Source organism: Xylaria bambusicola (assembly GCF_022495145.1).
Source record: "Xylaria bambusicola strain CBS 139988 unplaced genomic scaffold F5B22scaffold_6, whole genome shotgun sequence".
Lineage (NCBI taxonomy): Eukaryota > Fungi > Ascomycota > Sordariomycetes > Xylariales > Xylariaceae > Xylaria > Xylaria bambusicola.
This window is the reverse complement of record NW_025953559.1, coordinates 872357-886357: the sequence shown is the minus strand read 5'-3', so window position 1 is coordinate 886357 and position 14001 is coordinate 872357. Positions and strand designations below refer to the sequence as shown.

Genomic DNA, 14001 nt, shown 5'->3' with positions numbered 1-14001 from the left:
CATTAGATTGAAAATATTCCGTACAGCTCTATCGATTATAGTCGAGGTAGCTTATTACCGTAATCTTGCTGACTGTTGCAATCTGAATTACGGACTACCGGTACCCCTGGCAACCTCCCGGTGCTCTTGTCATATAGCCACTTTTTTAACTGGAATAAATGGTATGAGAAGTTGATGATTGAGGCCATCGGTATACGCACGAGCTTTTACCCTAATGAATATGTATTATACACCAAGTACTCGACTGTTCCCAATATATTTATTAAATATCACAAATATGCTGCATTGATCTGACAAGTTTCGATATGGGCATTAGTATCTCAGTTGTATAACAGTTTGAGAACGCGTGTCTTAGTTATTTACTAAGTTTGGTACGTAAGGGGATTGCAACCATAAACACTTGTTCTTAGGGCTCACGGTCGATGAATCAAATATCTTATACGGTGCTGTTACAGAGTCATAATCGAATTTAACTCTTCCATCCAGCTACTTTGTATGAAATAGGATTAGATTATGCTGGCATTTGTGACTCGTGTCTAAGTATCTTTCTTGATAAACACGCTACCTTAGAGCTCACACAAATTCTACACAGAAGAACAAGCTGAAAGTCATAAGGCAAGAAACATCACATGTGAGCAAGTACTTACTGTGTTACCCTGCTCGTGAGTGGAATGAAGGGTTATTATGCGTCGTATCGACCACAACGACGTAGGTGGGTCTCGCCTCTAGACTTGTTCCGATGTGAAAGTAGTTGATGATCATGATGGAGCGCTTGCACCCATTTGCATAGAATCACAGGCTGCCTGCCAACCGAACTGATTGGATAGAGTAGTGAACCTATCAAGCAGACCGCGCTTCATTCCAATAAGCAGATGAGCAAAATAACTTCCTTCTATCGATATAAACTCCGAGACAGGTCAAGCCACTGTACGCACGTAACACAACGTGTTTAGAGGATGCGTCCGGCGCTGTTTGTCTCTTGTATTCTCCGTAGCGGCACGAGACCAAACGGTGTCAATGCATCATATGCCCCCTTTCCGCTCTTTCCTATAAGTGGGTCGCTGCAATGAGCGGTGCATAGGCTTGCGGGACACATGTCAATAGCGCCGGGTCGGACTGCATGATAAGACATTGGGAAGATTGGTGTAGAGGTACTGGAAGCTAAAGTCGCTATGCCGAGACGTTATGGCGAACAATCACGGTATATGACACAGCTCGAATGTGATTCAGTCGACTATCTCGGAGCCGAACATTCTGCAACCTATTGCTGACAGATAATCTCCTCGGTCTGTTTATTCGTAGAGGCCTTTTGTCATGGAAAAGGAGTAGTAGCGTACGTTTCAGGGATAGGGGCACCATTGCATGCGAGGGGTCCATCTCGGGACCGTTGAACATTGAAGCCTACATAGTTCGTGACGCTATGGATTGGAGAGAGCGAATAAGTCTCGGAACTCGCGGCTCGGTGTAGACTTGGCATTATCTATCTTTCTCAGAATCGTATCTGTGACCAATGCTGATATACAGCTTGTACAGTATACCCAAGCAGCAACTCCACAGCTCCCCAGCATGCCTCTAATCAAGATTCCCCGGGACCGTAAGCAGGATGTTTCGTTGTCATGCTAGGTATACCTGGCAATTCGCCTCGATGCTCAAGAGATAAGGTAGAAGATAGGTCGTTAAGTGTAGAAACGTCAAAATGAAATCCATGAAGAAATTACCATTGTCTATCATTCACACAGATGGGCCATCCAGATGTCATACTTAGCTTATGAAGACTCTTTCGTTGAGCCATTTAGAGTGCGGGGAAGAACACGAGCATTCTGGTACATCAAATTGGTCTCAAGGCATGTAGGCTCTTGAGCTCTGTGATGAGTTCGCCAATCGGCATAGTGAAAACCTAATCTAAAAGCAATTCCACTGCTTGGCTATTTCAGCAACCTACATAGAAGTACGTATAGTCTAATAAGCTCGGCGAGCACCAAAGTAATAGAGAATATGATATGAGCATGGAATTCATACAAATTAAATATCAAGTTGCATTATTCTGAGATTTAGCTCCTCCACATTGCTAAACTATCAGTGCAGCTATTCTCGGCGGCCGGGCTCAGAACCGCGATGTTGGACCCAAGTCCATCTTCTGCTATCATGTTTGGTTCGAAAGGAGATATCTTGCCTTTACCACAAGTCCCATCACGTCTTCTTAGAATTACAAATGATAAAATAAGCGACCGTCACGGGATTACCTGAGCCTCCTTTTTGACCTATAGCACGGACCAAAGATTGTTATATACAAGGCTAGTTAAGGGGCTTAATAGTCGAGCTAGAATTCCCTGCCTGTGTCCTAGCAATAAGTCAACGTTGGAATAATTTTAGTTTCTACGCAGTACTGTAACAATCACCTCATATCTAGGTGTATTCTTATCTAAAAGAAAATTTTAAAAAAAATAGTGCCATACTTTCTTCAGAAGTTGACTTCGCATTTTTTGATAGATCATATGGCGGCGGCACAAGCAAATAGATGCCTCTCACCTTGGGCATAACTATAATGTAGAGAGAAAGTGAATGAAATTGGTCTTCGAAAATCGCGAGTTACGGCTCATAGGTTACACTGCCTTTAGACTGGGATGTATGCTAACATCCATTATGAATCAATACCCTAATCTCAACCTAACGCTCGTGGAAACTTCAGGTCCCAAAACCCGTAGCTTCAATGCTGAGATACTACATAAATAGAATACAATTTCTGCTATGGGGGAAGTAGTTAACTGCATACACGCCTATCGAAGTTCGACATGAAACTTCCTCAGTTTTGGACGTTGTCAAACTATATCGAAAATCTTAGTAAGTACCAAATAGTCACATCGAGCAACAACATGCCAGATAGGTTTGCCTTTCTAAATATATTTCATGCCGTAGCATGTCCTAACGCTGATAACGGCACGCTAGATAATTCCCCAAGAACCGGTCGCTTCCCCTAGTTGTGCAGTGCTCCAAGCACTCACGGATAACAAACCTGAACTGTGAACCGTGAATCCCCACGATGATATTCTCCATGAGCCATAATTATATGTAGCAACGTTACCTTAAAGACCTGGATAGTTGGTCTGCGCACTTGATGAGATAAACGTAAAATTTCTTGTGCCTAAATGAGATTGCTCCAACCACTTACCCCTGGAGCTTCGTGAAGTCATCGAGAACGTGAATAAATTCACAACACTCTGTTGAAAGTGTAGGTGGTAAAGGAGTCACTTCATGTATACGGTACGGGTCAAGGGTCACGAAGGGTCACGAAGGCACTGTTCATATATATAAGGCGGTCTTCCCACCTCACTCAGATCAAGTAGTTCAGTTGAATGTAACCCTCATATACCTTCCATTTCAACACACTCCAATTAGGCTTCTAACACAGTTCGAACATGTCATTCTGCAGATGGATCCGTCAAAACTATTCGAAACAAGTCAGTTGAAAACACCGAGAAAAGGGTTTAACACGGTAGTCAGTCAATGCCACTTACTGCCTCACAAGAACAGAAATTGTATTAACGCAGTGGAGGCTGCCATGTCTCGAACCGGAAAGATAGATGAACCAGTGGATGATATTTTACTCACAAGTATCGAGCCCCTCTTTCCTCTACACACTTTGCGGCCTGCTGGGATTTTAACGTAGCGCCTGTAGCCTGATTACGGTTATGATCTCGAATATTTCTCTTCGTCGAAAGTACTTCTGAAGTGATCGCAATCAGTCACCAACCGCTACATGAGCTCATCGTGTGGGGAAAAGGGGCATGAAGCCGCTAGCGATATTGCAGATCTCTTGGATACACGTGTTTTCCCAATAATTATCGTAGCTGATTTACTATCCTGGCCTCGAATAACCTGGACACAGTTACAAAATGAATTGTCACTTATATATACTTGAGAGGGCTTGTACGCCTGCTTCAGGTCATGGATATTCCTTTTCGCCCTACACTGAACTGAAAAGGGATTCGGGGGATCATCGACTTATGGGCCCTATTGCCGGCCCTGACTACCCCCATCCTCCCTTTCACAGTTCCTGAAATCATGCCCGAGTTGCCGATTGCGGTTGGCCTTGGTTGCTACAGGGCATATCACGGAACGAGTATATCGGAGCATAGTACATTATACCGTTGCGCTACCAAAAGGTAAACAACGTAATCAGGTCGAAACCCTGCGTCTCTATACTCAACTATAATTATAGTACTGTGGCAGGGCACAAGCAAGCTAAGAAAAACGGCGACGTTCACCAGTCCGTCAATTTTATGATGCCTTCAATACTAGGCTCGAAGTCCACATCTTTGAGCAAATTGTGGGTATTTGGATTTCGAGAAGCGGTTCCTCAGAGGGATCATAACCTTTATCACACCAACAATGGTGGTGAACTACCTACAAAGCCCGCTGGGGACTTTCGGCGGCAATGTCCTATATATGCTCATACTTCCCGGGTCGCTATTGATGAAGGTCCGTGAATAATTTCAGAACTTCAGATATACATCTCGATAGTGTATATAACGAATATAGATCGACGCATAGCGATGAAGATTGCTTATGTAAAGCTATACATATATACCTACCCCTTGGTGAATTGTCAAAGACGGCTGTTGTTTGAGTTTAAGGAGCGCGCATGCGTACCTAAATTAAGGTCTGGAGATCTCAGGTGATCTCGTATCAGTGTTGCAGCTCAATTGTATAGGTGTGCGCATACCTGCTCCAGGCGCGTCTGAGTCTGGATTGACCAGACCCGATGTTCCGATCTCGTTTCATGGTCTGTGTACGGGGAGAAACTCATGTTCGCAATTTGAAACCTCTAGACTCGGATGAGCGATGAAGGTTGACTGCATTCATGACGCCGACTATAAAACTTCAAAGCTGCTACTACCAGTACCCAAGTAGAGCGCTTTGTTGGTTGGTGGTTGGTGGTGTGTTCTCGATATTGGTCAAGTACTGGTACCTGGGAGAAATGGATCCACACCTCAAAAGTTACTGCATTTGGACGGATCTACAAGGATGCCGGCCACTCAGACAGGGAAGGCTCCATCCCGGCTTGGCCGGGGTTTTAGCGAGTCTGGTGCGGATTGCTGCGATTGCTGCGATTACTGCAAGGTCGAGAGGTACAAGCAGTGAGCGAGTTTGAGCAGGAAAGCGGCTGGACATCACAAAGGAACGGAATACAGACGACCCAGAGCCTGGGCCCTGGTGCCATGACCTAACCCAGATGCTTACTGCGCTGTACGTACATGTACTTACTGCCAGTGTTAGCACTGGCCTTTTTTGACCTGGCATCCTCGAGTCCTACCCACCTTATATACAATCGAGTCCTATTTTAACCTACTGGTACTTCACTCTCTGTCCATCTATATACCGTCACCATCTGAGGTCCTAGATTCGAGCACTTCTCCCTCCGAGTAATACACAATCACATTTCAATTTCCATGCATACATTGTTCAGAGTCGAGCAATCGTCCATCGCAATCCGTGTACAGTGTATCGCGAGGTCCACATAAAGCAATCTCCCCCCCCCCCCCCCCAAGTCCCGACACCATCCGTGAAACAATTCTGATAAGGCACAACGCAATCTCAATTGTGTCCGTTTCGTACCGGACAAGCTAAAGCATCGAGTCTGGCACTCGTTCCTTACTCCTACAACCTTGAAAAGACAAGTCACAACCAGACAAAATGGCACACTCACACGGCGACGACATGGACATGGGGTCGTCCTCGTCCTCGCATAGCTCTGGTGGACACATGTCCGTTTTCAACAATAATCTGATGACGGCTCTCTACTCCGATGAATGGACGCCCTCGACGCCTGGCGCCTACGCCGGCACCATCATATTCCTCATCTTCCTCGCCGTCGTGTTCAGATTCTTGCTGGCAGGCAAGGCGGTCGCCGAGGCCCGGTGGCTAGACGCCGAGATGAAGCGTCGCTACGTTGTGGTGCAAGGCAAGCTACCCGTGTCGGAGCAGATCTCGCGCGACGATCTCTCCAAGCGAGTGACGCTCACTGAAAACGGCGTCGAGGAGAACGTCTTTGTCGTTCAGCGCAGAGAGCAAATCCACCGCCCTTTTAGGCTCTCTGTCGATCCTTTGCGTGCCGCCTTTGACACTGTGATTACAGGTGTTGGGTATCTACTGTAAGACTGGCTTCTCATACTCTAGTAACCTGGAACATTTGTCCCGCTAACTGCGTCTGTGTAGCATGTTGGGCGTCATGACAATGAACGTGGGCTATTTCCTGGCCGTGTTGGGTGGCACATTCCTCGGCAGTCTGCTTGTTGGCAGGATTTACGCCACCGCAGGTGGCGAGCATTAAGTACGACGATGCGATCACACATGATATAATACGACACGGCCCGTGATACACAGCCCCTTCAATAAGTGGCATCAGAGAGATGATGGTGCCAATAACCATTGTGCAACACACTCTCGCTAGGGCAGCGACTACAGACCCAGACACTCGACCAACGAAACTGGGTTCAGGTATGCCGAGGAATATATTGAGGGCCATAACACGGACTAGATCACGACGGGACCATGCTATACTGCTGGCAGCGCCAGCAATTCTAATGGGCGATAATGAATTGGGATATACACGGCGTTATGGGAGAGCGGGAATAACACAGCGAGCGTGTGAGTATGAGCAGAACGAATGATGTCCACCCATCGTCATAATGACCAAACCGGTCAAACAAGAAGGCACGAGCATCATGTTAGGTTTTGGCATGAAAATCTCGTCGCAAAGCTTTTGTGTCCTGTCCCTCGAATGGGCTGATCAGTTAGCCAACAAGCAGAAATCTTACGACCTTGCTCCAAGTCACCAGCCAGCAAGCATCTAGATTTCCACGAGGGTGTCGAAGATGTTAGTTGGGGTTGTTCCTGTATGGTGACATGTACCGGTACTTAGCTGTGCCTGGGGGCTCGCTAGTGTGCATAAACCTTCTCAAACCCGCTCACCTGGTGGGGCAGCGGACTACACTACCCCGCGTTATTCATCATCATCTCAGTTAACTCACTCACATCACATCATCACCACATATCTTATAATTCACTCATAATGTTCTTTACTGTGTTGTAGCATGATGTTGCCTTTAAATTCATGAACATATACGATGTACTTGCTTATGAAAAGGTAGCCAGCCTGAGAGCGGAAAAATGCTATTGAATATCCACAATCACTCGCTCGTATACTACTGTTGCTATTGAGAACAACTCTCTCAGGGTCTTAAATGTCAGCTTGATAAGCCTTTTCTTTTCTACTGAGTAATGTCATTTCGTGTTACTAATATCATATCAGGTGCGGCCCTGGGTGTGAATAGAATCCAGTGGCGCTTCAGTTTTGTCCTTATAGCTGAGTTATAGAAAGCTGTAGCTGCTCTTTACCACTGCAAATAGCACTTATGTTAAGGTTCCGATTTTCCTAGTAAGCTCATTCTGAAAACTCCGGAATAGAGTGTATGATAATTATACCAGGCTAAAGAGACTAAGTTCCTGTTTAATCCGAAGTTAGTATACAGCAACAAACCGCTCCAAACCTAGTGTTTGACACTAAAGATTCGCCTGAATATGTCGACGAAACTGTGCTTCATGTCAACACGCACGGTATAAAAAATATCGGATATTCTGTGTTTGAACTCATCCGTGCTCACCTGCCTCGTGGAGCTCTAGAGACTCAGTACCCAAATACCCACTACGAGTCCCTCCGTGCCAGGCCAAGAGATGAGTGAGTTTTAGCGGCCTAAAAATGATGAGTATAAACTAACTACGATCTTCACATTCAAGAATGCCGAGAGAACGTGCTTGAGTGATATGAGACTGAGGTAAAGCCAACGTGACACATTCACGCATCGTGAGAATCACGTGTCACTGTAGGATGTTTCACCCTTTGGCGTTAATAGCTGAGCTAACTCCAGGACATCTACTCATATATCTATTAGGGTACTTACCGCATGATATAAGTATTCATGTTGGAGGGGGAAAGAAAAGGGATCATCGGTAAAGCAGACTGCACATTAGTATTATGTATTTTCCAGCGCGTAATGTATAACCCCCGCGTTCTATCAGCTTCATCTAATCGAAAAAATAAGTCGTCTCTGCTGGACAACCCACAAATTAGGAAGAGAGTGTCTGATCTCCTTATTCTCATCATCTCGCCAGCTCAGACTTTCTAGCAACGTAGCTTAAGCATTGGAACAGGTTACTTGTGCGCCCCTTGCGGCTTGAAATACAAATGTACCATCAACTAATTATCAACATACAGTCGTGACTCCTGCTTGCAACCCTAACGTTATTTCTGTCGCGAACGCATTCCTTCTTATATCTTATCTTTTATACTGTGAGGTAAGCCCCTACGGCACTCAGATCACTCCTATGATACAGCAGCCATGTATAGGAGGGTCTACTTACCCTTGCTATATATCAATACTAAGTTTATAGCTCGAGATTATTGCATACCTTCTTGGCAGGTATCAGATACAAAAGCCTTGCTAACGAAGTAGAAGTATCTATTTAAAGGTGATATAGAGGTGGGGTTTCAGTTCAATTCCTTCTCTCCTCGACCGAACAGCATGAAGACCACCAATACAGTACCAAACAGCAACAGAAGAGACTCTCAAAACGGCTACTGCCTGTGACTAGGCCGGCCAAGCGATGGCACTTAATGACATTTATGCAAGGGGCTATAACACTGCTGAAGGAGCTGCACTTCTTATTTACTTAGGTAAACCGATCTCTGAAACAACAAGGAGCTAACGACCAACGACCGGTAAATACATGTTAGCACAGATTGGTAACATGCCCTTAACAGCCATGTGTGAACGAGCAATGCTAGAACTATGTCTCCGTCGATCTTCGGAAATCTCCTTTGCCGGTGGGATTTCAAAGATGACGACAGACCGTGCGCCTGAACGAGCCAAAGCCATACTGGTCGGAATCGATGGCCGAGAAATCGATGAAAGTGTCCCGCGAGCCTCAAAAAGCCCCTTAAAGATCTTGCTTTTTTATCTGGAGAATGAATGTCCAGAACCTAAAAGACACCGAATGTCGTAGACTGTGGCTATGGGAAGGACTTGGATTATTTTCCCGAACCCATTTCGGAATCCCCTGGCATCAATTTACACCACACGACGACGCCTTGGATACTATCCCAGACAGTCAGCCCTTCACTCCCTCGGACCTATGTACCTGAAGACGATCCCGTGAGCCCTGATCCCTTGGAGAATAACCCTTCAAGAGGCAATTCCCTGACTATCGCGAATCCATCGTCAGTGGCCACGGTCACACAGCTAAGCTAGCTTTGCTCCCCATCAGCCTCGTTCGCCCTTGATCTCGAGGTTCCCCTGTCTCCGTCAACCATCGGCGTCGACTTCACTCTTATTCGCTCCCATCAACAGCGTGCATTCGACGTAAAGCTGATAATGCCATAGATTTCACCACGCTAAACCAGCAAAGGACGATGGGGAGCCCGCGTCGTCGATAGGTGGGTTCAACTTCGAATATGAGTATCTCGAATGGATATTCTCGCGAAACAACAATAGCCTCGAGATCAGCCAACCATGCACACCTGCATCTTCGTCCACTTCCATCTCACGTAAGGCTTTTTTCGCACCCAAACACTCGCACAAATGTTTTCAACTCTCGTTGTAAAAGCGCTGAAGCGAGTAATCAGACCATTCCACGGTATGATGAATAAATACTACACTCGCGCAGGCAAGGTTTGCGTGATGTGTTTACGACTAAGAATATTGAGAAAATAAACGATCATTTTATTGTGTGATTCAGAAGCACCCACACTAAAGATCTAGGCGTCGCAATTTAGGCGACCAGGTGCCCAAAGCTATGTGAACCCTCATCAGCCTCGTCGTGAGCTTGAATAACCGTACAACTAATAATTTAGCAAGTTCGATAAATTAGTAACCTAACTACCTATTAGCGATCAATAAGACTGCACCTCATTCCGCCACCTTATGGTTCCAATCCAGGAGATTTGTGCCCGCGCTCATGAACCTGTATATTCAATTCAATAATATAACTGAAAGTTGCGAGCAAGGCCCAAACCTTTCAAGAAGTCTCATCACACTTTAGTTCAACCCTTCTTGGAACACTTTCACCTAAAAATTACTCTAACTACCAACTGTTCCGATCATAACACTGGTTCTCCTCCTTGATAATGCTCAATGTGAAGCTCAATTACTACTTAGTATTCATGGTCGTCTAACACATGGATGATGCTATGATACAAACTCCAGAATGAGCTACTCTCCATAACCAGGCGCAAGACCAATACATTTGCCCGGAAACCCAAGTTCTTTACTCTACTGTTGGCCACAGCCAAGCTCTAGACCCGGTTTCGCTAATCGCGATGGTGATTTTAAGGCTATGAAGATGTGCACCGTTGTAACACGGCGCACTGATGGCCTATTAGTTGCTGGTTATGGTCTATAGACACTTGAGTTCTCAGCCATTCGACTCTCAATCGTCCGGGTGAGTTCCCAAGAACCCACAAGTCTTAAGCAACGTCACGGTTTGATTCGAGGATCGCTTCATGATAGTCACAGGCAGAAAGAGATGGAATACGACCAGATAATGAAGGCCAAGATCTTCGAAGTTGTGGTTGAGAGGACGTTTTTATGGGAGGGATCCATAGTTGGAGAAAACTGATATGAACTTGGTGGTCGTTGCGATCCGTCGATGTCGTAAAAATTCGTCAACCCCTATGAATGGTGTATACTGATTGCGAAGGGGCTAAATTCGTCGCCACCACAGCCATTAATGCCAGCACCTATTTTCTTGTTTTCGTATATGTGGTTTTCGAGTATGAACGCCAGTTTGGAATGGTTGTAGTATCCGAGACCTCAGTTAAGCTGAGTGAGGCATTCATTAACGTAGGTTTGAAAAGCTCATTGCCAAATATTACGTGCCGACTGCTTCGTCCGATAATGTAGTCAGCTCATCACATTGATAATGGAGCATTCAAAATTTGCTGCCTGCTGTGCTAGAAGTCGCGTCGAGATACCTGAAGGTTTTCGAATTTCTTCGGACGCTCCGGGTAGCTCGAGGTCTATGTTGGATAATGCGGCGTCATATCTGCGGTAAGGCACAATGGACAAACCTGGTGCTTAGGCTAGTAATGGGGAGAAACTGGTAACCAGGCGGAGCAGTGTTTCAATCAGACAACTCGCCTTGATTGACTGGTGAAAACACCCTCGCCCAATGATACAGCCCTGGGCGGCAGCTGATGCGAGTCGCTGCCATATGGACTTAATTCGAAAGGAGAGATGGGAAATCGTGGTATTAGAGGTTACCGCAAGTACTGTGGAATGGTTGGATCGGATTGTTATTGCCTCCAATCAACTTCATCATTTTGCCAAGTCACGGATGAGGAACAGGATAACCGGATGGCAATGCCAATTTTCCAGTGCTCATCATAGAAATAGCCCGGCATAGGCCTGGGAACGAGAGAGCAAATTTTTAGGAACAAAAGTTAAAAGTATGAAAAAGATGGGATTGGAAATCGCATGAGAAAACTAAATTGACATTGGGGGAAGGTGACGACGACCAATGATCGCTTGGTGGCCATTCTCATAATTATAAGTTGGACGAAGAATGCCTGGGTAGAACGAGCCTCATCAATGCATTATAATCGGGGTATCAGCGCAAGGCAGAAAGTCACCGGTAGAGTGACGACTAGGACTGGTGAGCAGAGTGTTGTGGCATGCCAGACTGTGGTGGCATGCCGTAAGCAGGAGGAGCGCCGCGCTGGACGTAACCTGGGTAGGCCATGGCGTTAGGATCCATGGGGACGTTTGGCATATAATTAGTTGGCATATGTGGGTTCTGGGGCATTCCCGGCCGGCTGGTCTGGGGAGGAAGGTGTGAGTTGGTCGGCTCTTCGGGCGATTCGATTTGATTCCCATCGTCGACGCCATTCTCGTTGCCAGGGGTGGGCTCTGGCGCATTCAGGCAAGCCTGCAGCCGTCTGGTTAGCCTTGCTCAAGATGGAATGCCTCGCCATACTAACCTGGATTAAATTCTTCCCTTCTGCCTTGGTTACCAGAGGCTGAAGTTTGGGTGTCGTAAATGTGTAGACGAGGCCAGTTTCCGAGACAACGAGTAGCAGTACTTGTGTGCCGGTGAGGACGGAAAGTTCGTATGCCTGTTTTACCCAAGAGTCAGTACTCATATCGTGAGAATATGCTGCAGGTCGTTTTTGACCAGGGAACGCGTTCCACGCGTGCGCTACGCGAAGGGACGGTGTTGAGGAACCATTAGCGACATACCTTCTTCATAATGCCAGCTTTGCGCTTCGAGAATGTGATGTGCCGACGCGACTTGTCGCTAATAAACTTGATTTCAATTTTGCGCCTTTCGCGCCCGCCCTTCTCGTCGTCGTCATCATCATCGTCAGGAATGCTGTTGCGCGGACGCTTGACGCCGCGATTCTCGGGGGCAGCGGCATTGCCATTACCGACGTGGCTGTCGTCCAACTCCTGGGGAGTGGTCTGTTCGTGTTGGTCGGTGATATCTGCCATTGCGGGATGGATGCTTGGATGGTATCACGAACGAAACGGGCAACAAATGGTGGAGATGCTGTTTTGGTCGTGGTGCCGAGGGCCTATACTGGATCTGGCGCTGAGCGGAGAGGCTCTGTTGTCGTAGGCTGGAATCTTGTCGCAGAAACCGGGTCCGGGGGACGCCTGCTGTATCGAGTCTGGTGTGAGTGCTAGGCGGAATAAAACTGGAAGCGAGTGCCGAAGAATTTACCAGGCGCTTGGCTGGTGGCACTATTGTTTATTTGGGGGTGTGATTATTACCAAGGCAAGACAAGGCAAAGCAGGCTTTCCTTCGTCAAGACCCCGAGGGAAAAGACAAGTGACGCTGGCAGGAGGTATTGCAGGATGGTGCGCTGTGTGGCCCAATTTTGTCAGATACTAGAGGCCGACACTAAATTCACCTTTCAACAGCAGTGGAGCAGTGAATAATAGGTGGAAGGACAGGCGTACGTAGTAAGAGAGTGCAGTGCTGTCTGTATTGTATAGGTAGGTATTGTGCATGTGCATGACCCTTGTGGCTTGAATCTGATTGAACAGAACAGGAAAGGAAAGGGGGACGAGACAGGACTAGACTCGAATGATAAACGAAATATACAATGCGCTGCAAAGCAGACAGAGGCGGAAAAGGCAGTGTGATAGGTAGGGGCAGTAATAATAACAAATAATAGAACAATGGCATGGCATTATACCACGCCTAGTGGGAAGGATGGGTGTAGCTCGTGGACGCGAAGATTATAGGTCCAGGGCAGTTGGTGTTTGCCCGGTATGGTAGGTTCCCAGTCTGGTAGGTAGGGCAGGATGTGCTGAGAGAGGGGGGGGGGGGGGGGGGTAAGGGTCGGCAAGCGCTGGCGTACTGGAGCACTGAAGCACCGAAGCGCTGGGGCGCCTGGGGCTTTGTGAGGGTTGTTCTGGCGGGCTGACTGACTGACCTTATCCGAAAGAGCGATAGGTGGGCAAAATAACAAACAAGCGAACAAACGAATAGAAGAATGGAGAACGAACGAGCAGCGAACTATCACAGTACAATGCAAAGGAGGGAGATGGATGCTATGCGATGTGATGCGACACGGGCACAACACGATGCAATTGGGGGGGCTCAATGGTAGATGGCTCAAATCATGTTTGCTCACCTTTCCCTTGTAGCGAGCGGGCGGGCAAGGCTGGCTGGCTGCCTGCTCTGGCAGTGTCGGAAAAAGATCGATCAGTATCACTGTATCATGTATCAGTGAGGGAGAGGGAGAACAGGTCTCAGCGCGCAACTTGACGTCGCACGTTCACGTTCGGCGTAGTGTACAGCAGGCAGTACGGCGGCAGGCGGATAGGCGGATAGGTAGTAAGGGGCCCTGGATTGCGGCGTTGAATCAAGGACACTTTCCCCAGTAGAGCAAAAGCCCAAAGTCTGCTCGGGTGTCAGATGTCGAGCCTTTCCCTTTTC

At 47.0% G+C, this 14001-nt stretch overlaps 2 protein-coding genes across 2 annotated transcripts; one reads left to right on the top strand and one right to left on the bottom strand.

Annotated features, from left to right (window-relative positions):
- The first annotated feature begins 5498 nt into the window (after positions 1-5498).
- On the top strand, positions 5499-7060 carry F5B22DRAFT_467964 (Ctr copper transporter). Its single transcript, XM_047972125.1, has 4 exons — positions 5499-6152; positions 6217-6648; positions 6712-6785; positions 6810-7060. Exons 1-2 carry the CDS (start codon positions 5695-5697, stop codon positions 6329-6331), a joined length of 573 nt encoding a protein of 190 aa, XP_047834287.1. The 5' UTR covers positions 5499-5694; the 3' UTR covers positions 6332-6648; positions 6712-6785; positions 6810-7060.
- A 4520-nt stretch (positions 7061-11580) lies between these two features.
- F5B22DRAFT_468118 (MADS box protein) lies at positions 11581-12754 on the bottom strand. The gene is made up of 3 exons (XM_047972126.1): positions 12294-12754; positions 12035-12169; positions 11581-11982 (listed from the first exon to the last, which is right to left on the bottom strand). The coding sequence occupies exons 1-3, from the start codon at positions 12543-12545 to the stop codon at positions 11701-11703; spliced, it is 669 nt and encodes a 222-aa protein (XP_047834286.1). The 5' UTR covers positions 12546-12754; the 3' UTR covers positions 11581-11700.
- Between the last annotated feature and the right edge of the window lie 1247 nt (positions 12755-14001).

What these genes read in the sequence shown, in the direction of transcription:
- F5B22DRAFT_468118 (XM_047972126.1), bottom strand. Translation starts at nt 12,545, where the DNA reads ATGGCAGATATCACCGACCAACACGAACAGACCACTCCCCAGGAGTTG. An exon ending in AAGCTGGCATTATGAAGAAG is followed by an intron (nt 12,170 to 12,293) that starts GTATGTCGCTAA and finishes TGGGTAAAACAG; the next exon opens with GCATACGAACTTTCCGTCCT. An exon ending in AAGGGAAGAATTTAATCCAG is followed by an intron (nt 11,983 to 12,034) that starts GTTAGTATGGCG and finishes AGACGGCTGCAG; the next exon opens with GCTTGCCTGAATGCGCCAGA.
- F5B22DRAFT_467964 (XM_047972125.1), top strand. Translation starts at nt 5,695, where the DNA reads ATGGCACACTCACACGGCGACGACATGGACATGGGGTCGTCCTCGTCC. An exon ending in ACAGGTGTTGGGTATCTACT is followed by an intron (nt 6,153 to 6,216) that starts GTAAGACTGGCT and finishes GCGTCTGTGTAG; the next exon opens with CATGTTGGGCGTCATGACAA.